General features: G+C 44.4%; 1 protein-coding gene across 2 annotated transcripts in view; it reads left to right on the plus strand.

Annotated features, from left to right (window-relative positions):
- The window catches only part of CSMD2 (CUB and Sushi multiple domains 2), a 647,961-nt gene that overhangs the window by 414,740 nt on the left and 208,799 nt on the right, over positions 1-24,422 (plus strand). For both annotated transcript variants that reach the window (XM_055391224.2, XM_063700513.1), the window contains 6 exons: positions 3,737-4,063; positions 7,973-8,167; positions 20,639-20,777; positions 21,797-21,984; positions 22,629-22,817; positions 23,020-23,136. In XM_055391224.2, the coding sequence (XP_055247199.1) occupies positions 3,737-4,063; positions 7,973-8,167; positions 20,639-20,777; positions 21,797-21,984; positions 22,629-22,817; positions 23,020-23,136 (1,155 nt within the window). The remainder of the gene's footprint in view (positions 1-3,736; positions 4,064-7,972; positions 8,168-20,638; positions 20,778-21,796; positions 21,985-22,628; positions 22,818-23,019; positions 23,137-24,422) is intronic.

The following is a 24,422-nucleotide window of genomic DNA, read 5'->3' on the forward strand; positions in this document are numbered from 1 at the left end:
ATCTGGAATATTCTACCCTAGAGTTTGGGCGGGAATAACGCCTTATATTTTCTGTTCCAAGGAATATTTGTTACACTTGCATTTCATTTTATAACTATGTTTACATAAATTATTTAAATTCATTACCATATTGGTTTATTTGCTCATTGTCAATCTTTTTTTATGCTTTTTGTTAACCTCAACTTTATCCTACTTGAGTTTGTTGTTTAAATTCATCTCTTGGTTGGATAGGAGACATCTTTGAGTGGATGTGAGTAGGACATGTTTTGAGGCCTTTGATATTTAAGAGCAGCTTTCTGTTGCCTTTGCTGTTTAACAACTTGGCTCATTCATACCCTTTTCCACTGTAAATTATCTAGGGACACATCTGTACTATGTCTAAGATAAATACATGGAGGGTTACAGCACAGTATGTTTCTCTGTTTTCCAGAGTTGACACAGGTATCCATCTATTAATATTTGTACAGACTTTGGTCAATCTTTTGGTCGAGGTTTGGAGTGGGATGGGGTTATGAGACCTACATGTTCATGTCACCTTCTTTCAGAATGGTTTCAACCATTAGGTACTCATTGATTCATTCAGCAAATATTGGTTGAGCACCTACAATGTGTCAGGCATTGTGGGAGCCACTAGGGATTCAGCAGAATCAGATGAGATTTCTGCTGTCATGGAAGATCTGTGTATGTGTTGGGGAGAGGGAAGGACTGACCATCAACAGCTAAACATGTAAACAAGATAATTTTAGAGAATGATAAGCAGAGCTATCATATATAGGTGCTCAAATTCCAAAATGGTGCCCCTGGAGCTTTGCAACAGGACAATCCTGGTTAAAGGTTCTAGAGAAAAAATAATACACTGATAAGAGTGATGGAGGTGGGGAGAGGGTCTCAGGCCTTATTAATTAAATAGTCCTCTGCAGCAAATTTATTTGCTCACATACTCACAGTGCCCCTGACCATCTTACCTCTGAAACTTTAGCACCTTTCTTTGTCTTCATCTGCCTTGGACTTGCTCAGCAGGCCCTGTGACTTGTCCCCTCTGCCTTCAAGGTCTTTGCCTTTGGGTTTTGATTCCTCATTATTTGCATTATGTTCCCAACTGAACTCCCACAAAGCTGGAGACAAGATGGCTGTGTGTGGGCATCCATGTCCAGCCTAGAGACTCCCAATTCAGTGCTAATGTAATATTTCAAGTCGACAGATGAATCTTCAGCAGATTTGAGGAACGCCTTCTAAGACTCCACGGTCACATAGGCCCAGGGGGAAGTGTTATTCTCGTACTGAGAGACATGGTGGGGGGTTAGTAAGAGCTTGGTCTCTAGAATCAGGCTGCATTGATTTGGCTTTGGCGCTACCATTTGCTGGCCCTGCATTACTTAACCTCTGTGTGCCTCAGTGTCTTCATCTTTAAATGGGGTTAATAACAATACCTACCTCGTAGCGTTATAGTGACAGTTAAATTGAGCAATTGATGGAAGTGCTTAGAATGGTGTCTACTCTTAGTAAACCCTCAATAATATATAATAATAATTGCCATTAACTATATATTGCATTACCTAAAAGCTTTTTCATGTCCTTCTCTCCCCTTGGCTCAAATTCTTTCTATACTTAAAATATACATGGATTACAGGGATGAGACTGAATGTGTCTTAAGAACCAGGCTTACTTTGCTGAATTGCATGGGAGGGCTTTTACAGGTGCAGACTGGAAAAGAAATACTTAATGCAGAAAACAGGGAGCTGGGCAGAGTCAGGGAGAATCAAGACTAAACTCATCACAAGGAGTCACCAATTTTTTTGTTTTAATGTTTTTCCCCCCTTTGGCAAACATGATTTTATTATTTTTCATCTTAGCATCATTACCTTTAGTAAGTCAAATATTTTACTCACTTAAATATCAATTTAATTAACACCAAACATCTATATAAATGTTATAAATGGACTTAAATGTTTATCCATATTTGGAACTACCTTTTTTATGCTTGTATATATTAAAAGATGTTTAGAATGAACCTACAGCATTTTTGCAATCAGAAAAATTAAATGTTGTTTCATTTTGAACACCTACGACCCTGATATAGTTTTTATTTGGGGGCTTATGTCCAGTCTTTGTCCATATATGAACAAATATTTAATAGCTATAATCAAAAGCACGCATATAATTTTATGATCTACTGCTTTATTTAAAATTATGTTTAACATTCTTTCTACAGGGTCATATTTATCACTTTAATGATTGCAGTCAAACTGTATCACATTAAAGGCTATAATTTACCTCACATTATTGGGCTGACATATAGTTTGTTCGCATTTTTCCTCTATAATAAAATTATGTCATTGTAAACATCTTTGGCTAGGTGGCTCTTTTTCTTTTGAATTAATTCCTAGAGATTACTGAGTCAGTCTTTGAGTAGTTTTGTGGCTCTGGATACAAACTTACATACTCCCTTCAAAAAGGATCATATCAGTTTTGCTCTGCAATTGGCAATAAATGCATGTATGAGATTCCATGAAACCTCAACAATATTGGATTCTATATTTTTTCTTTATTTTTTCTATTGAAATGGACTGTGTTGTCATATTAATTCTATTTTCTTTCAAATGAATCCTCTAAGCACTCTCTTTACTCATCTTGGTGATGCTCTTAGATAATTATAAAGGTTCCAATTCAATATTGATATTTTTCCTGTGTCATAAGCGTTGTGATTATTTTTTTCATTTTATTATTTTCTTTTATAATTTTGTTTTAGTATTTATTTGTTTTCTCATTTACAGCACTTTCTTTGCCTATTCTTATTCCAGGGTCTGCTACTAGTTGGCATGAAAATAGCTTAAAATAAGGGTTTTTGGAAGGGTGGATCCTTAGGGTGAAATAGGGGAGAGAGAACAGGACGTGGACAGGGATCACAATGGACGCTGTCACCTCCCTCCCCCAGTTTCTTCAGAAGCTTTGGTCTCTGAAAGATGGTGCTCCTGGCACCTCTTCAGCATAGTGTGGCATCTTGGGGTTGTCAGAATCCCATGGCACACCTATCATTTTTCCATCAAAAATGTTTGAAGGAGACAAATGGTCCTGGGCTGTCTCCACCCGGTTACCTCCTGGGGAATTAGCACTGCTGTGTCATTAAGCAATGTCCTTTCCTACTGCTGTAAACCCAGCTGAGAGGGGTCAGGGACTGTGACTCTACACTTAGGCTTGAGTTGTGGCTTTGCCCCACCCAAGGGACCCAAAGCACGAAGACACAGTGTTTCACATCCAGACACATCCAATCTGTAAATACTCAAAAAATGGGAGAGGTCAAAGGAGAGATGTTAACCACTACCCAAAATCCCCCAGCCAGAAATGATCCTTGCCAACAATTGGTGGACACTATTACAGATATCACATAGTTTTCTATGCATTTATACAAATAGTTGGATGGATTGATAGAAATAATTTTTAAAAATCTGGGCCGCATCCTAGGTGAGCGTGCTGACCAGGGGAGAGGGGCCAAGAGAAGACCAGTTCTGCCATGTCTGCCTTTTGCCAAAGGGGCCCTACCCATTGCTAAGTCCAGCATGGAGCCCAGCATGTCTCCCCACCTGGAGCTCAGAGCCCAGCCAGTCCAGCCCAACCCTTGTGCCACTCTTTCTTTCTATTGCTTTTTAGACTAAGAAGATGTTCCCCCTGCCAGCCCTCAGTGGTGCAGGCAGAATGTTGGGGATGCTTACTGACCTCCACTGCTTTTCTCTTGCAGTCTCCTGCTTCTTCAACTTCACCAGCCCGTCTGGGGTTGTCCTGTCTCCCAACTACCCAGAGGACTATGGCAACCACCTGCACTGTGTCTGGCTCATCCTGGCCAGGCCTGAGAGCCGCATCCACCTGGCCTTCAACGACATTGACGTGGAGCCTCAGTTTGATTTCCTGGTCATCAAGGATGGGGCCACCGCCGAGGCGCCTGTCCTGGGCACCTTCTCAGGAAACCAGCTTCCCTCCTCCATCACAAGCAGTGGCCACGTGGCCCGTCTCGAGTTCCAGACTGACCACTCCACAGGGAAGAGGGGCTTCAACATCACTTTTACCAGTGAGTCCTCCCTCTGTCACCAGCTGGCCCTCCATCTGAGTGTCTGCCTCTGAGGATGATTGAAGGTGCTCCCATGGAGGGAGGAGGAGGTGTGGATGGGGCAGTTCCCAGGGCATTGCAGGGCTGCAGTGCCCAGTCATGGAGCTCCCAGCATGACCAAGAAAGGGCATAAAGCACTGGCTGCCAGGCAGGGTGCTCTTTTCTGGAAGTCCCTCTCTGAAGGGCATTTATCTCCCATAGTTGTGATATATAATGTAAAAGGAACCTGGAACCTCATTTTTGCCCCAACCTTCCCCATCCTACAAGACCCAACCAGAACTAGGGAGGGCCCAAGAGAAAGAAAGCCTCTATCATTCTCATTGGTTTCTGATGCCCTCTCTGAGGTGCTCTCCGAAATCCCTGAATGCCTGCCTGCTGCTGACCTCTGAGTTCGTGGCGGGCCTGCTCACTTTGCTTTGCCCAGTTCCCATTCCCATAGTCAAATCAGAATCAAAGCTTTGGAGCAACACTTCTGTTGGGCTCCCAGACTTATTGGGGACAACTCTTAGGGAATTTCCTCATAGCCCCTCTGAGGGCCACCATCTGAAAGTTGCCACCTCCAGTTTCAATCCTGGGCCCCTTCTCTAGAAGCAGCCTAAACTCAGCAGTGATTATTTTTATTTCTGTATCTCGTGGTTACAGAGGGGGTGCGGGGGGGGGCAGAAGCTTGGAGACTAGAAATAGCAAGCCACCAAAGATAGCAAGAAGTGGTTATCAGGTCGTAAGAAGCTATAAATCCAGTGGACTTTGCTGATGACAAACAGTCAAGTGAGGTTGGAGGTGGGTCCATCTGAGCAATTAACTAGATCCTTTCCCAGAGGCTGCTTGTGAAGGGCAAGTCCCCAGTGCAAGCTCTGCTCCATGCCCACAAACACTGATCTCCCAACCCCCATTCCCACCCTTGGCATAAAGGCCTTGCCTCCATTTTCCACCTATCTCTGGAGTCCAGTTGGACTGAAGACATTAGATGCTACCTGGTGGGCCATTTGGGACCCCCGATTCCAAGAGACCAGCCAGGTAAAGCCCATTCCATTCCCCTCACCACTCTTCTTTAGGACACAATCAACCTTCTCAGGGCATGTCTCCTCCAGGGGATTCCTGTTTCATCTGCTGTGGGCAGGAAGAAGCAGGGGGAGATCCTAGTTCTGTCTTTCCTAACCCTAGCCTAGCACTGACCATGCTGCTTCATACTAGAAAGGAGCGAGTATGCTTTCCTTATCTTTATATCCCTTGGCCCCGCACAGGGCCTGGTGTGTGCTAGGGATCAGCAAATGTTTATGGAATGGAAGGATCCATGAATGAGTAAATGCTTTCTCTTGCCCTGGCGGAGTAGGAAGAACAAGGATAAAAGGTATCCTGGGGAGCACACTTATCCAGGATGGTGAGGGCCAAGAAGTCTTGTGGGTTTGCAGCATGTGTGGACACTGAGTGGGAACTTGGGAGGAGGAGGCAGCTGACGGCCCAGGGGCTGAGCTTCATCGTGAGGGCAGCAGACTAACCTGAGGATAGCTCTTACTCATATTTCTTTCCAAGGTTCCTCTACCATTGTAAAAATGATACACATCCAATCTGTAAATACTCAAAAAATGGGAGAGGTCAAAGGAGAGATGTTAACCACTACCCAAAATCCCCCAGCCAGAAATGATCCTTGCCAACAATTGGTGGACACTATTACAGATATCACATAGTTTTCTATGCATTTATACAAATAGACAGTTGGATGGATTGATAGAAATAATTTTTAAAAATCTGGGCCGCATCCTAGACCTGCTGAATTAGAATCACTAAAGGGATGGGGCCCCAGAATCTACGTTTTTGGTAGGCTTCTGAGGCGATCGGATGCAGTCAGTGAAACAGTTGTCCATGGCCAAGTGTCAGGGAATTAGCGTAGTTTCTCCCGTAGGACTTTAATCTCCTCCTACATCCCAACTGATGATCACTGAGGTTGAGCTTGAATTTGCCCAGTGTCAGGGAGCTCGCCTCCCCAGACAGCTCTCTCCATAGCTAGCAGGCACTCTAGATTTCAAGTCAACTTATGTTGACGTGAATTCTGTGTCCCTGTAACAAGGATCAGTGGTCCCACTTCCACCCCTAGAACTTCTGGTAACAAGGCTAATTCCTCTTCCACATGGAACATAATGAACAACAAAGACAGTAGCTACCATCCATTAAGCACCTCCTGTGGGCTGAACCTGGTGCTGAGCACTCAACAGTCATCACTGGAAGCCTCACAACAAAAACTCCATAAAGCAAGATCTACCCCTTTCACATGCCAGAAAACTGAGGTTTGGAAAGGTACACAGGGAGAAGTGGGTCCTTGACTCAGAGCTTTTGCTCCCAGATGTTGGAAATAGCTCCATATTCCTGCTATGTGCATTTGCGCGTGTGTGTGTGTGTGCGCACGTGTATGTGTGTGTTCATATGTGGGTGTGTGTATCTGTGCCTACATGTGTATGACTGATGCGTTTGAAAGAAAAATGCCTGGACTTCTGGGCCCCAAGCATCATTTTTTTTCCCACACCATATTTCTAAATGTCGGGGTGACTTCATGGTCATAGTTTCCAACGAAGAAAGGTTGGGAGACCCAAGTCTGGGCTGACCTAAGCGTTCAAATGGAAGGGTGTTGGGCACTCAACTGAAGCCCTGCGTGGGATCATCACAGTCATCTCCACATCAGAGGCTCCCTTACCTCATCTGCAATGGGAAGGGTCAGGTTTGCAGGCCTCTTGCCTCTAGCAAGATCCAGCAGCCTCTAGGGCCACTGCTGTTTCTGAATGTGCAGATGTTTCTATCACTAGGGAATTTCAGAGGCCAAGAAATTTTTTTTCAAGTGGCCCATACCCATGCAGCCATGGATCCTGGTCTCCACTGGAAAGTTGCCATCCTCAGAACAACAGGGGTGAAAATAGAGCCTGGCTTCAGAGACATTTAGTAAGAGAACTGTGACACCCCTGCTGGAGGAAGGCAGGGAACATGCTTGGTAGAGACTGAGCAGGAAAGAGTATCTTCCCATGCAGAGGAGGGAAGAAGGAAGGGAACTCATCTTCAGTGAGCACTTACCGTCTGTCACGTGCTGCACCGAACAATCGCCACTCTCATATTCACATCAACTTTCATTTTATTTCTATCTCAGAATGACCCTGCAAGTGAAGGATGATCTCCATATTATCAGTCAGGAAACTAAGGCTCATCAGAATTGCATAAGTTGTCCAGGACCATGTAACGAATAAAAGGCAAAGCATGATTAAATCTACAGCGTTCTGACTCTGTCCTCTCCCCACTCTGCATTATCAATTGCCTAGGTAGAGTGAGAGGCAGCCCTGACAATAGGCAAGGAAATAAAGGAAATAGCTTCAGACAGGGTTAATTCTAGGGCACCTCCTTTATGATGCTTAGAGTCTATTAGCGTCACAGAATTTAGAGTCCAGCTCACCTCAAGCAGAAATGATCCCATAACTGTCTGAAGTTAGGGAATCTTGGAATGGATTTGACATTGAGGAGACAGATCAGCTCATTAACCACACTGAGCCTCAGTTTCCTCATTTGTAAAGTAGGGTAACAAGAGCTACTTCATAGAATCATTATATGGTATAAACGAGCTAACAGCAGAAACACTTAGCTTATTGCCTGATCTATAAATGTCCATTAGAATGCAGTGGGATTAGGTGCTTGGGAAGGCAGAAAATCAAGTTTAATGAGCACCTGCTTAATGCCGAGGTCCTAGAATGCCTAGCTCTCCCTCCAACATGGCAAGTTCTTGGGGAGGTGGTGGAGTTCTAGGGTTTACCATCCCAAGGAAGCTAATTTTCTTTAGGGATTCTTCTCTACTCCAGCAATGTCTGATCATGTCCTTGAACTCCATCTACACAGCCTTCCGACACAACGAGTGCCCGGATCCTGGCGTTCCAGTAAATGGCAAACGGTTTGGGGACAGCCTCCAGCTGGGCAGCTCCATCTCCTTCCTCTGTGATGAAGGCTTCCTTGGGACTCAGGGCTCAGAGACCATCACCTGCGTCCTGAAGGAGGGCAGCGTGGTCTGGAACAGCGCTGTGCTGCGGTGTGAAGGTACGAGCCTGCAGGCTGGGAGCAGTGGCCATTGTCAGCCAGAGAGGCTGGGGAGGGGGAGCAAGCAGCCCAGGCCACGGTGGTTCCTTTCTGTGTTGGTCCTTCCTCTTCTCCCAGAACGAAGGGCCACTCTCTCACCCTCATGCTGGAATAGCAGGGGCTTCATAAGGCCACTGTGCATAGGAATTTAAATTATAACCAGAGATTAAAGTAGAGAAACGGCTCTGGATTGTCAGGCATCAAAAGCACCTCTTCTTTCAAATGAGAACTCTCTCAATATCACAGCCATTAAGATCCCTGTTTCCAGCTCCTGCCCAGGGGAGCTCCGGCAGCCCAAAGTAGCATTGGCAACGCTGCGAGTTTTCGGGTCTTTCAAGCTGCCTGTCACTCTTTCCTTCTCCACATGTTTATTTTCCCCAATTCCCTGGGATGTCTCCCAGTCTCGGCCTTTGTGCCCTGTTAAATGCTGACTTGATATCCTTGTGGTCAATCTCCAGGAGACTCAGGGCCAACCAGCCAGAAGAAACACAGCTTGCAGCAGGCACACGGCTTATGATGGCAGCTCTTCAGTCCTGCCTCGCCACACAAGACAGTTTTTGACTCAATTTTCAAGACCAGCCATCTGTTCCACCAAACTACAGACATTTAAAATACAGATAAAGCTTCTTGAGGCAGGAGTCAGGTTAAATTTGTGTACCAAGCATGGTGTACCAAGCATTGGTGCACCAGGCAAATTTGTGTACCAAGCATTGTGTACCAACCATGGTACCTGGCACAGAATAGGTGCTTAATAAATATTTGTGAATAATGGATGAATAGTGAGTATCCCAAGGGCCCCTTGGGGAAACTGACAGTATCCAAGGAGACGAAGGCTGTGATTCTCTCCTTTTAGGAGGCAGAAATCTTCTTCCTCACATTTCATGTGATAGAAAGAGGATAGAGACTTAAGAGACCTCTTGACTTAACCCAATTCCTAAACTCAAATCTGGGCATAGTGGCCATGAACAAGAAGGACAGGAGAATGAAAAAGGGAGCGTGCCTGAGAGAGAGTATTACCCAGAGCTTACAAATGGGTCGATGGGAGACAAGGGACCACTGAGAACACTGGAGGTGGCAAGCAGTCCAGGTGGGCATTTGAGTGAGAGGGGCCCAAGCTGGGATCCTGGCAATTCACTTTTCCCCTTGAGCCTTTGTATTTTCCAGCTGGAAAAAAAAGGAGGGATAATGATAATTATCAGATGTGTATGGAGTAGGCAGTCCTGGTATAAAGTAAGTCCTCATAAGCTGCACCTTCACTGTCACATAAACTCCATGAGGTTAGGGAATCTTCCTTGGCCTCATATTCCCACAGCTGGTGTGTTGTTTGATACTTGGTAGATGCTCAGTCAATACTGGTTGATGAGTCACCGAATAAATGAATGAATGAATGGCCTTTTAACTAGGCTAGAGCCTCCCTAATGAGACGCATATCAATGAAAGGCCTCCAGAGCCCCGACTCTCACCAGACTGCCTGCTGTCTCCACCCTGCAACTTATCATCCAAGCCACCCTGGGGAAGTAACTTGACCTCTCTGTGCCTCATTTGCCCCACTGTAAAATGCAGGTTGATAATGGGAACCCGCTTGAAGAGTTGTCTTGAGCATGCACAGTTCTTGGAGCAGTGCCTGGTGAGAGGTAACACTCAATAAGTGTTGGCCATTAGCGTTAACTTGATTTTAACTATTTCTTCATTGGACCAACCAGATCAATATTTGCTCCACTTTGGGGGATCAAGTGGTGCGTTTCCATCCTTCCAGGAACTTGCCCCAACTGTGACATGAATAGACATTTTTTTCTGACTTCCAAGCTTCCCACAGTGTGGTCTGTACAACCTCATCTGCCATTCTTCCTCAGTGCAGTCAGCACTTTTGGAAAGAACAGAAGCTTTGGAGTTAGAGAAACAACACGAAACTCAGTCTCCATGCTTCCCAGCTGTAGAATTAATAGGCTTAGGTTAAGTAACTAGACCTAGACCTCAGGTCCCTCACTGGCAACAGGGGAATAAGTATGCATATCTGATGGAGTTATTTGCTGGTGAAACAGGTCACCGTACAAAGCATCCATGCAGAACCCAGTCTGGAGGGTTGTGAATCGGTGGTCTTTCACCTTCCTACAGACCAGCCCCCTCATTTTCCCTTGCACTCATTGACCACTTCTAATTTCTTTAGTTTTCGTTGTGTTGGTTCATATCTCTGAGATCTTCCCTGCTGTCTCTAGCTCACCTGATCACTTCCTTCTCCTAATTTCTATTATTTTTCGTGGGCCACCACCACTGGACCACTTTCTTGGATACTGGTTCTTACCATTATTACATTTACCAGTTCCACAGGCCTGTCTCCCCACCAAGATTGTGAGTGGTCTCAGGGCAGAAGGCCGGATTCCCATTGCCCCTGAGCCTGCAGGGGCTTAGTCCCAAATTAGTTGACTGCTCTGAGGAACCCTCAGGAATTAGTAACTGCACAATCCTCCTCTCCACCCCCCACCCTCCTGAATCAAGTGCTCCTAGACTTTAGCTCTGTGATGCATTGAAACCCTCAAGGCCATGTATGAACACATGAGATAATTTGACCTTTGTTAATGGATCTTCAAGTGGCTCACTATTTTTTTTTTTTTTTTTGAGACGGAGTCTCGCTGTCGCCCAGGCTGGAGTGCAGTGGCGTGATCTTGGCTCACTGCAAGCTCCACCTCCCAGGTTCATGCCATTCTCCTGCCTCAGCCTCCCAAGTAGCTGGGACTACAGGCGCCCACCACCACACCCAGCTAATTTTTTGTATTTTCAGTAGAGACAGGGTTTCACCGTGTTAGCCAGGATGGTCTTGATCTCCTGACCTCGTGATCCACCCACCTCAGCCTCCCGTGGCTCACTATTTCATAAGCAAGGTCTTCATTTTAAAGTTAAAAAGGTCTTTTTCATTCTGTCCCTGGAGGGGGAAATGCTGTAGGGTTGGGGCAGTAGGCACTAGAAGTAAGGGACAGTCTATTGGAGACCCTGACCCCAGGGAGAGCCCACTCGGTTTTCTCAGAGCAATGGGCATTTGATGCCAGCCTGGTTTTCAGGGATCTGGAAAGTAGCATGTCAGGCAGAGTGTGAGAGCCTGATGCCACTTAGGGTGGCTGAATCCCAGCCTTAAAACCTTAGACAGAGCTGGCTAAAGAAGCCCCTGGGAACCTGTCCCTTCTTGGCTCCTCTCCCTCCTTTTGTCTGAGCCTTGGTAGAGCTCTGCTTTGCAATCAGCATCTTTGTCTTTTCCGTTTTTTTCTAGTTTTGTTTTTGATTAAGTGTCCCCACCTTGTGGACAATTAAATGCAGAAGCTAATGGTCTTTTAGAAAATCTTTTAATATATGCTAAGAGCCACTTAGCTTTTGAGAGGTTATAATAGGACAAGAGAGACGATGGCTTCTCCTAAATTTAGAAAGAAGGATGATTATCTGGAGGATCTAAAGCAGGGGTCGGCAAACTTTTTCTTAAAGGGCCAGAGAGGAAGTATTTTCGACTGTGTGGGCTATAACTCTGCTGTCCTAATGCAACAGCAGCCTTAGACAATACGGAAGTGAATGGGCTAGATTGACCAAGTCTGTGATCTTGAGTTCACAGGACACAGGAGTCCCTTAGGTGTAAAATCAGAAATTTCCCAAGAAAGACTTCCGGGTAGTGAAGGCAGCTACACCAGCGTACCTGCCTGACTTTCTCTTCCCTACACTTACCTCTTCCTTGTCTCTTTAAAGGAAAAATAATCATACCCCACTAGGATAAGTGTCTTACAGTGTCACCTCATTTCAACCTTGCACCAGTCCTAGGAAATAGATGTCGTTATTGTCCCTGCTAGGACACAGACAGGTTAAGTCACCTGCATAGGATCTTCCCAGCTTGTAAGTGATGGAGCCAGAATTCAAATCCAGACTCTTGGCTACCCTGTTACTGTATTTTTCTTGAATTATATCACTGAAGAGAATATAGTTTCCAACACATCTGTGAAAGACTTAAAAGCATCTCCAAATAGAACGAAAAGCAGGATTTCTACTTTCGACATCCCCGTAGAAAATTAAAAGGAAATACATTGCCTAATGCATAAGACAAAGAAGACAGGACATCACATGGAAACATCAGAAATTGACAGCATGAAACAAAATGACAGCAGAAGACAAACATATCAGTTATGATAATAAAAGTAATTAAACTCCCTATTAAAAGACAAAGAGCTGAGCTTTAAGAATATTCTGCTTACAAGAAATACACACAATAAAAGATAAATTATCTACAGTGAGTGTGTATTTTCTTTTTTCTTTTTCTTTTTTTTTTTTTTTTTTTTTTTTTGAGATGGAGTCTTGCTCTGTCATCCAGGCTGGAGTGCAGTGGTGTGATCTCAGCTCACTGCAGCCTCTGCCTCCCAAGTTCAAGCGATTCTCCTGCCTCAGCCTCCTGAGTAGCTGGGACTACAGGTGTATGCAACCATACCTGGCTAATTTTTGTATTCTTAGTAGAGACGGGGTTTCACTATGTTGGCCAGACTGGTCTCAAACTCCTGACCTCATGATCTTCCAGCCTCAACCTCCCAAAATGCGGGGATTACAGGCTTGAGCCACCACACCTGGCCCCTGTATTTTCATTTTTTAAATTTTAAAGAAATACTCGGAGGGTTGCTTGAGCCTAGGAATTAGAGGCTGCAGTGAGCTATGATTGTACTACTGCTCTCCAGTCTGGGCGACAGAGCTAGACTCTGTCAAATAAACAAATAAAGGAATACTTGGTGGTTGTAAAAATTTCAAATGATGCACAAGTGCAATACAGCTCAAAGTGGAAATGCTCATTTCCCAATCCCACTCCCCAGAGGAAAATGGTTTAACAGTTTGGTATAAACACATCCACATTTATTCTCTGTCTACACCAAATGTGTTACTTTTAAAATCAGGAAAAAAGCAAGTACTGTAATAAGGAAAGGTCAGTTCTCCTCATGACCACAAAGAAATCTAAGTGGTGGTGGTAGCTCATTTCGGCATTAAGGAAGAACTATAAGGGCAGTTACTGCGTTTCTAGCAATCTCTCATTTAATCTTCTTGCCACTCTTGCAAGAAAGATGTAATTGTGCTTTATCCATGAGAATCCGCAAAAACAGTGAGGTGAGTTGACGTTCCCAAAATCACCCAGCTGGTAATCATTGAGCACATACTATGTGCTAAATACCAGGCCAATTGCTTTACATCTGTATTAGTCCATTCTCACATTGCTATGAAGAAATGCCCAAGACTGGGTAATTTCTAAAGGAAAGGTTTAATTGACTCACAGTTTCACATTGCTGGGGAGGCCTCAGGAAACTTACAGTCATGGTGAAAGGCAAAAGAGAAGCAGGCACCTTCTTCACAGGGCGTCAGGACAGAGTGAGTGCAAGCAAGGGAAATGCCAGATGCAAACCATCAAATCTCCTGCGACTCACTATCATGACAGCAGCATGGGGGAAACTGCCCCCATGATCCGATTACCTCCACCTGGTCCTGCCCTTGACACGCAGGGATTATGGGGATTATAATTCGAGGTGAGATTTGGGTGGGGACACAGAGCCCAACCATATCAACATCCACTGCCCCATTGACTCTTCATGAGGAGGTATTGTTATCCTCACTTCACAGATGAAGAAACTGAAGCTCAAAATGGTTACATAACTTGCTTAAGACCATAGCTAAGTGAATGAGAGAGTCAAGGTTCAAATCCAGATATTCTGATTCCAGAATCATCACTTTTAACCTCCAAGTGAGGTCTGAGTCCCAAGTTCATTCTGCTTATATTCTACCACAAAACAGTGGAAGACAGGTGGTAAGGGGCACAGGTGGGTAGTGGGGAGGCAGAGCTAGAGAGTAGGAGGCCACACTTCCAGCCGCAGGGCTGAGTAACTCCAGAGTCACTCTGGTCAGAGGAAAGGACTTCCACTACTTCTGGTCACTCACACTGGACAGCTAGTCAACAAAACCCCTTTAGCAGCAGCCTACATCCCATTACAGAAGCAGTGGTTGAGGTGGGCATTCCCACGTCCACCCAGAGTGGTTAAAAATGCAGGCTCTGGAGCTGGACTGCCCAGGTTTAAATCCTGACCCTGCGACTTCCTAGTGTGTGTTCCTGGCCAGTCGCCTAAGCTCTTTGTACCTCAAGTATGTTCCCTCAGCTATGAAATGAGGTTAATGTCTGTGCCCGCCTTATAGGTGGCTGTGAAGACTAACACACAGGGGAAGCAAAAGCATACATGAAGGTCAGAGCCTGGCATGTTGTAGAGCTCAGTGCTCAATGAGTATTTGTTCTTTGTATTCTATTCTGTCACCATTCCCTATTCCTCTTTGCCTTGCACAACTTTAGCATCAGGGTCAGGAGAAGTGGCTCATCCCTCACAGGGGACAGCAACCCCTCATCAGAAGCTCAGTGTATCAGTCAGCCTGGGCTGCCGTAACACAGTGCCACAGACTTGGTGCCTTAAACAACATAAATTTATTTTCTCACAGGTCTGAAAGCTGGAAGTTCAAGATCAAGGTACTGGCAGGGCTGGTTTCTCCTGAAGCATCTCTCCTTGGCTTGCAGATGCCCACTTCCTCTCTGTGTTCTCACGTGGCCTGTTTTCCTGTGCACATGCACCCCTGGTGTCTTCCTCTTATAATGAGGACACCAGTCCTACTGGACTAGGGCTCTATCCTCATGACCTCATTTAACCTTATTTACCTCCGGAAAGGCTCTCTCTCCAAATGCAGTCACATTGGTGGCTAGGGTTTCAACCTCTACATTTTGGGAGGACACAATTCCATCCATAACACCCAGTATCCCTGCCTATCAACCAGTATTTCATTCCTTCAACAAATATTGAACATGTAGTGAGTACCAGGTGCTGGGACAGTCACAGGGTCCCTCTTTTGTCTTATTGCTGAGCTCTTCTCCCTGTTCAAGAGAGGATCATTCCTTCTTTTTCCTTCTTTTCTTTGTGTGTGTGTGTGTGCATGTGCACGCACACAGACATGTGTGTGCGCATGTGCACGCACACAGACATGTGTGTGCTTCCCTGTTTTTGCCTTCACCTTGTTTAAATGAAAAATTTCAAACCTATACCAAAACAGAGAGAATAGTATAATGAACCCCCATGTACCTATCAGTCAACCTCAACAATTATAAACTCATGGCCTATTTTGTTTTCATTTATATCCCCACCCATTCCCCCACAACCACCCTGCTGGTTCTGGGATTATTTCGCAGCAAATTTCAGTCATCACACTTCATCTATAACATTTTAGTAATGTGTCTCCAACAGATAAAACTAGCTCTTTAAAGCATGACCACATTGCTATCATTTTAAAAAATTAAAAACAATTACTCAATATAATCAAATTTCCATGATTGGCTAATACGTTCTTTGATAGTATTTTTAAGTCAGTATCCTTGTTAGCTTCATACATTATAATTGGCTGATATGTCTCAAGTCTTTTCTAATCTATAGGTGTCTACTCCCCACCCCCTTGAGATTTTTTTGTTGTTGCAGAAGTCGGATCATTTATCTGGAGATAAATGAGAATTATTCAGAATGAGGAGTCTCCTGCATTCGGAATTTTGCCAGTTGCTTCCCTGGGAGGTTGTTTAACACGATTGTCTCTCTTTTATGTTCCCTTTAATTGGCAGTAAGATCTAGAAACTTAATCAGATTGAGCTTCCATTTTTTTAGCGAGAATATCTTGTAGGCAATGTCTTCAACAGAATCATATGATATTTGGGTATCTCTCTTTTGGGGTCATTAGGAACCATTAATTATCATACGCTAGGAATTACAAAATGGTAACATGCTATAATTTATTTTTTCATAAGCTGAAATGCTATACTTAAAGAAAACTTGTCCTCATCAACTATTTGGTTACTCCGAGATATAGTTTGTAAAGGAAAAGCAAGGAAATAATTATTTGCATTTGCCAGTTTTTGTATTAATGAGTTGATTCCCTAACACCTTCCAAAGTTGCACATTTTTAAATATCATTACAATCCAAACATATTTTATGTATTTAAATCTACTGCAGTTTGTTCTAATTAATGCTCAAATTGTGTCATTGGCTAGTGGGAGCCTTTTGAAGTTGGCCTAACATCATCTTGTACATTTTCTGTCTCTGACCCAGAATCAGTTATTTCTCCTAGAAACCCTGGTTCCTTTTAGTGGAAACTGATATTTAAAATTTGGGCACTAGGGGTACTTTTTATTATTGACTTCGTTCCTGTTTCTAAGCCTTTTCAATGAACACAGCTAGGAAACAGTTTTTAAAAGAAAATTCATCATGGGTTTATTTCATTTCCAATGTAAAAACACTTTTTCTTTTTTACTTAACTTCTTTAATATCATATCCATATCTCCTTTCACTCTTGCTGAAAATCCCAGTTCCCAACACCATTAATATAATTTCCCAATTCATGGGACATGCCTAAGAGTCCCAAAGTAGTAATACCAATAGCTACCAACAATAATATAATTACAGAGAATAGTTTAAGGGTTTTTTTTTTTCATTTCTTTTTGTATCCTATTAAGGTAGGCTATCAAATTATTGTGTTTTAAAATCTCTTTTACTAGTTTCTTCATGTGGGATTATGCTACCAACTAATCTAGCATTGCATTCATTTATTTCACTCTGCTTCTGAGTTTTTAGAAATTGCTTATCAGTTTACTGATTTGCTTAATCTTTCATTTTAATTATTTAAAATATTTACATAGTTCCAAAGTTAAATATATAAACAAGGTATATTCTGAGAAAGCCTAGCTTCTATCCCTATCTTCTCTACCCTGTTCCCTCCATCCTTCTGTGAATAATCTTTTAGTTTTTGGTTTATCCTTTCATTGATTGTTATTATGAGTGAATATGTGTGTATGTCTCTACCCCTTTCTTAGATAAAGAGAATCATACTATACCTACTATTCTCTACCATGCTTTTATTCACTTAACAATATAGTCTGGGAACCACTCCATGATATTACATAGAATATCCCTCATTCTTGTTTTATAGCTGCATAAATAGTCCATTTTGTTGATTACCCTAGTTTATTCAGTTAGATCTCTACCACTGAACATTTGGGCTGTTTCCATACATTTGCTATCACAAATAGTGCTACCTTGCATAACCTTGTACGTATATGTCATTTCATATTTTTGCCAGTGTATCTTTGGGAGAGTTCTAGAAATAGAATTGCTGGGTCAGAGAGTAAATGCATATGCATTTTGTTGGATATTACCAAATTCCTCTGTGCAGCAGTTGTACCATATTGCACGTTCACCAGCAAGGTCCTAGAATCCTTGGTTTCTCACGGCCTCATGTGTCATTAAACTTTGGATTTTGCCTATCTGATGGATGAGAAATAATATTTCACTGTGCTTTTACTATGTATTTTTATGTTTAAGAGTGAGGTCGATCATCTTTTCAAATGTGAAAGAGACATTGCATTTAAGAATCCTCCCCTCCAACATCACACTCTGGGGACTGTTGTGGGGTGGGGGGAGGGGGGAGGGATAGCTTTAGGAGATATACCTAATGCTAAATGACGAGTTAATGGGTGCAGCACACCAGCATGGCACATGTATACATATGTAACTAACCTGCACATTGTGCACATGTACTCTAAAACTTAAAGTATAATAATAAAATAAAATTAAATTAAAAAAAAAAAGAATCCTCCCCTCCAAATCCCTGCCGGGCAACTACTACTCTGCAATATGAAGATGAACAACAGAGAAAGTGGAGGACAGAATGATTAAATAGGTCACTGGACAATCACAGGTGCACAGGAAGAGATTAACTAGCCAAACTAATGAAGCAACACAGCAGAGAAAGAAAGCAAAGTGGTGACCGCCAAAGGAAGGGATTGAATTTCCCTCTCTGGAAATTGTAGATGGGGTTTCGTTCATATGTATGCACTGAGTGGAGAGTGGCCTAGACAGGCAATGGAGACTGCATGATCTATAGCTCCCCGGGAAGTAAATGGGGAGATCACAGTCCAACAACCAGAGAGGCTGGGCCTGTGCTGAGATGGAGCCAAGAAAGAGTCCCTCCTCACTGCTGAGATGCAAACCTGTATTGTAACAATGGGATGTAGCAATAGGCACGCCCCTCCCCACCTCCAAGGTCTCATGTGTCCACCAGAGAAATGGAGGAAAGCATTAGTAGTTGCAGTGAGATGGATGGATGGGTTTTGAAAACTGGGGTTACCCAGGAAGTGACAATACACATATACAATTTACTCTCCCAATGTTTGATATAGCTCTATGTAATTATTTAGTTTCTCTAAGCCTCAATTTACTGAAAATGGGATAATAATCCCCGCCTATAAAACGAGGATAATAATAGTACGTGCCATTTAGTGTTGCCATTGTCACAAGGATAATCCACATTAAGCCCTGACACATAGTAAGTTATCGGTACACATGAGCTTATTACTGTTGGCTGTGGTTGTAGCACTATTATGTGTCACGGGGGATTTAGAGACAGAAGTCTTGAGATTCAATCTCAGCTCTAATTTCATTAGCTCTGTATCCTTGATCTAGTCTCTTAACCTACTTAGCCTTAGTTTTCTTCTCTATAAAATAGGGATAATAACTTCATAAATGTATGCATTTAAATGAGATAACACATGTGTAGCAATTAGCATAGTAAGTCATCAGTAAGAGTTGACGACTACTACCCTTATTATAATCTTCTTTGTTAATTAAACTTCCTAATATAAGTTTCTGTTAAGAATACTTGACAACTATTTTAGATAATTCTTGAAGGTTATAGCATTTAAAAAAAAAGAGGATTGGGTATATTAGACTATCTTTTATGAAACTGATTACCTGGAGAAATCTACAAAACTTTGCAGAGAGAGAAGTGCTATGTAGCTCTTTATTCCTCCCCAGTCTTGTTCAGGGAATATTTGGCTTCTGATAGCTCCATAGTAAGGGAGTACAAAGGAGCAGAGGTTCCTTTGACATGGGAGGCGGCTTAGCTTAAGATCTCTGGATTTACGCTGTCTTGCCTAGGTCTGAATCCAAGCTCTGCAACTTGCTAACCCAAGGCTAGTTATTCAACCTCCGTAAGCCTCAGCTTTCCTAGGAGGTAATAATAGCACCAACCTCACAGGGGATTTTGTTTTGCAAAGAGTGAACATGATTACGTATGTAAGCTCAGTGCCTGACTGAGGTGGAGTCAACCCCCAGTCAATGGCAGTGGTGATGGCAGTGACAGAGCAGTAGTAGTGGATGTCATCATCATCCTCATCATCAGCCTTGGGGAGGTGTGCTAGTCTGAGTGGGCTAGGCTACACGGTGTTAACTTACAACCTCCAAATCCCAGCAGCTTAAAAATCCGGAGCTTATATCTCACACAGACCACTGAAGCTACATATTTAACATGGGTCATCGGGGATGTCTGCTCCTTAGAGTCACTTAGGGGCCCAGATTGATGAGACTTCCCTCTTGACACTTGCTTCCACAATTACTGAGGCAGGAAAAGGAAACTGTGTGCAGATCACACACAGGCTTATAAAGTTTCCACAGAGACATGATGTACAGCACTTCTGCTCTCATTTTATTGGTCACAGCAGTCACATGACCTTGCATAACTTCAAAAGGGGTGGGCAATGAAATCCAATCATGTGCCCTTGAAAGAGGAATAGCTCTAATGACTACCTTAGGGGCTGAGGGTCTGGTTGCAGGAAGAGACAGGGGTGGTGGGAAAGAGGCAGCTGAGAATGGGGAAGCCCAGGATGGGACATGTGGACAGAGGCGTAAATAACAGACTTTGCAAGACCAGAGACAGCCAGCAGCTGTGCCTAGGCCTCCCAGTGTCCTGTGGAGTTCCCTGCCTTGGACTGTATTCATCCATCCTGTCATTAACTCATTTATTCATCCAACCAGCAATCATTGAGGAACAACTGTGTGCCAAGCACCATGCTCAATACTGGGGATACCCAGTTGTGTAACACAATTAACACATCCCATGCCCTCCTGGAGTTTACAGTGAAGCAGGGAGTACCGGCACCCTGAGCTGAACATCTGAGTTGTAGGGTCCTGGGGTTCTGACCTTCTCCAGGGCCAGATGTGAGGAGGTTGGCTGGGTCCATGCCCCTGCCTCAGGCCTGACAATTGAGTGAGGAACGAAGGAAAAACACCATGTGGCCCAAATATTAGTTGTACTTCAGCCCTTCTAGAATGACAAAGGGACTTTGCTTAAAGGATTCTTTTCATTTCTCCCCTCTGGCCTTTAATAACACTCCACATGATATAACTGGACCTACCCATAAAGGTCCCAGTAGACAAAACTCACAGTTTATAGTTTATGTAATTTTCCGTAAAAACAAAAACTATACTTATTGCCTGACACATTTTATAGAGAGATTTTCTGTTTGTTTACTCATTTGTCCCTGAAGAAAGCTGCCTCTCTTCCTTCTGTCCCCCCAGCTCCCTGTGGTGGTCACCTGACTTCGCCCAGCGGCACCATCCTTTCTCCGGGCTGGCCTGGCTTCTACAAGGATGCCTTGAGCTGTGCCTGGGTGATTGAGGCCCAGCCAGGCTACCCCATCAAAATCACCTTCGACAGGTGCTTGTGACCACAGCCTTGGGGGAGAGGGCAAGGGGGAGATTTTTACAGAGCCATGTGGGAGGGAATGCAGGGTGGATAGGGGACCAGTACCAATGCTGAAATGTCAGCAAGGTTGGAGAACACTGGACCAGATTGCCCTGGGTGGGGCAGACCTCACTGGCTCTGCCCTTGGGCTTGGTTTGTGCTGTTTAGGGGACTATGGCAGGAGGGGTGAAGAGAAGGCTTGGGTACCATTTGGGATGTTAGAGCTCCCCCCTCCCCAGCCCCCAAGGAGGGGGAGTGGGCAGATAGACACCATCAGATATTAAAGCATGACTCTGGTATCTGACGAACATTCTCCTGGAAATGTCCAACGTGGGAAGGCAGCCCCCCACCTCTGCCCCAAATCCCGCTCATGTGCCCCACTTCTAGCTCCCACCCTGGCTATGCCCCTTGGGTGGAGAACGTAGCCACCTAAATGTGAAAACAAACTTCTTCCGGACAAAGTGTTCCTGGCCTGGAATAGCAGTCTGCAAACTTTTGTGTGAAGAGCCAGATGGTAAATATTTTAGGCTTTGTGGGCCACTTGCCTACTTGCATATCTCTGATGCATGCTCTGCTTTGCCTTTTTTTTTTTTTTTTTTTTTTTAAGATCTCTTTACAAATGTAAAAAGCATCCTTAGCTCTCCAGGCTATAGACCAGATCTGGCCCTGAGGCTTTAGTGTGCTGACCCCTAGCCTAGAATGTTCTGACCTCTATGAGGCTAGTCATTGTGCCTCTAGGTCTTAAGCTGGCTCACAGATCAGGCCACAGAGAGGATGAGAGCAGTTTCCAGCCATGGAAGGAGGAGGAGGGATGTTAAATAGAGTGGAGAAGGTCCTTCTGCATCGCTAGTGAATGTGTGCAAATTATATTAAAAGATCCCAGCCTGCCAAAATCTGGTTATTCGGAAGCCCTGGGTCAGGCAGGGCTTTTGTCATTTGCAAATTAATAAGCTTGGATTTCTCAAGAAGGCTTCATTTCTGTCATTTGGCAGATTCAAAACTGAGGTCAACTATGACACCCTGGAAGTACGTGATGGGCGGACTTACTCAGCGCCCTTGATCGGGGTTTACCACGGGACCCAGGTTCCCCAGTTCCTCATCAGCACCAGCAACTACCTCTACCTCCTCTTCTCTACCGACAAGAGTCACTCGGACATCGGCTTCCAGCTCCGCTATGAGAGTGAGTCTCAGTGGGCTCAGGAAAAGGGATGACAAGGTCAGCCCAGGTGGGTCAAAGGCCTCAGGACTGTGCTCTACCACAGGCCCCTGCTTGGCCCCATCCCCATGGTGTTCTTGGCTAGGCTGTGCCCTTCAGAAGGCCCTGGGAAAGGCACTCTGTTGCTCTCAGCATCCCTCAGGTCATGGGAGCTTAGAGTTGTTCACAACCTTCACGCCAGGCCCTTGCTTGCAGACCTCATGGCAGGTGATTGGGTGCCACCACGCTGGGCACTCTGGGATCAGAACATTTGACTGACCATGAAGTTAACCCAAGATGGCATCTCGCACCGACACTTGTCCTTCCTCATCACCTTCCACATTGATCCCCTCGATTTAAAGGATCATTGTCACTTCAGTTCTCTGTAGACCAATATAGAAAGCTGGAGCTGCAAGCACCATGAGGACAAGGTCATTTTCTTACTCCTAAGCCTTAGCGTAGCACCTAAGCCACTCTCATCAAATTCTGACGGCCGCATTTCATGAGTCAGTAATTGGCAACTTCTGCCTTTAATAAACCAGGGCTCTCTTCTTCCTCTTTGGAGTCAACTGGGGTCCCTCTGTAGTGACAGTAAGCTGTCTGTCCCAGCTGTGGCCTCTCTCTTTCAGCTATAACACTGCAGTCAGACCACTGTCTGGATCCAGGAATCCCAGTAAATGGACAGCGTCATGGGAATGACTTCTACGTGGGCGCGCTGGTGACCTTCAGCTGTGACTCGGGCTACACATTAAGTGACGGGGAGCCTCTGGAGTGTGAGCCCAACTTCCAGTGGAGCCGGGCCCTGCCCAGTTGTGAAGGTGAGGGACACCATGAGGGGGCGCTGAAGTAGCAGACTCCTCTCCTGCCACAGAAACACAGGTGCTCAAAAGGCCACTGACTCCCTCACCCCATCAGCGAAGGTTGGGCTTTCGAGAGATGGGGGATGGGGTCCCAGGAGGATGACGGGGGTGCTCCCTGAGGCCCTCTGGTCTTTCACTGCCCTCTTCGCTCCTTCTGTAGCTCTCTGTGGTGGCTTCATTCAAGGCTCCAGTGGGACCATCTTGTCGCCAGGGTTCCCTGACTTCTACCCCAACAACTTGAACTGCACCTGGATTATCGAAACATCTCATGGCAAGGGTGAGTGTTTCAGCCCATAGCAGGCATTGGGATGTGACGAGGTCAGGGACCCAAGTTCCTCAGGTCAAGTTGACCTCAGTGGGGATCTCCCTAGATAGTGACCTCTGGGCTTCGTCTGAACTTTTCTCGCCAACAAGAAAACTTCCAGAGTCTTCTCATCCCTTTGAATGGTAGAACTTGTTCAATAAGTATTGTTGAGATTCTAAAATCTCCCTGCTGGAAGAGCTCTTAGAGGTTACCAGTTATCCAATCTCACTCGGTACAGGAACCTTCTCTAAATCACTCCCTGCAAGATGGCAACACACCAGCTCAGCTCACCCTCTGCCTAAACATGCCTGATGTGAGGAGGCCACCAACCCGTTCAACAAATGGGCACCTACTATTATTTTTGCACAGATGCTTTCTTCTAATAGTCTATTAGGTGTCTCTGAAAATGTTTTTCTTGTGTTGCATCCTGGAGGAGCATCAGATACACCTGCTCCCTCTTCCTCACATTCACCCTTCAGATACTGAACACAGCGATCCCCTTCTTGCATAACTCAGCTCCTCCCCTGATGCCATCTTTCATATGGGTCACCAGCCTGCACTGCTGCCTCAGCTCCCCTAACGTGAGTGACCTTTGGGAGTCCAAGTTCAAAGTAAAAGTGCTGGTTATAAATAAATGTTAATTAATATATTAACACTCTTTTCTCAACAAATATGTATTCGGTGCCACCCATGTGGCTGACACTGGGGCTGGGCATCAGCAGTAACCAGGCAGATTTGGCTTCTAGCCTCAGAAGCTTATTGCCAAGTTCATCCAAAGTCATGGTTCTTGCAGTTTGGCAAATACACTAATGCTTAGGCCCAAGGCTAGAGGTTTTGATTTTCTACGTTGGCGGTGGAAACCAGGCATCTATGTTTTCAGAACACTTTGCCAGTAATTTTGATGCATGCTTTTAATTAAGAACCTCTGATCTAGAAGAATTAACATGCAGAAGAGCCAAAAAACTAATTTTAAAGGAAGATTAATCCTTCCGGATATTAAAATGTTGTTATGGGCTAAATTAATGTTAACAATGTGGTATGAGTACAAGAGTGGACATACAAATAAGACGTGGAGAATAATTGTCCAGAAATAGATCCCTCCGTGTGTGCACACACATGCCGGTGTACGTGTGAGAAAGAGACAGACTTTAGTATATAAGTAAAGTGTCATTTCAGATCCATTGAAGAAAGGATGGATTATGTAATAAATGGTGTTAAAACAGTGGGTTGAACCATTGGAACAAAAGAAAAAAAACCAT

Source organism: Gorilla gorilla, chromosome 1 (assembly GCF_029281585.2).
Source record: "Gorilla gorilla gorilla isolate KB3781 chromosome 1, NHGRI_mGorGor1-v2.1_pri, whole genome shotgun sequence".
Lineage (NCBI taxonomy): Eukaryota > Metazoa > Chordata > Mammalia > Primates > Hominidae > Gorilla > Gorilla gorilla.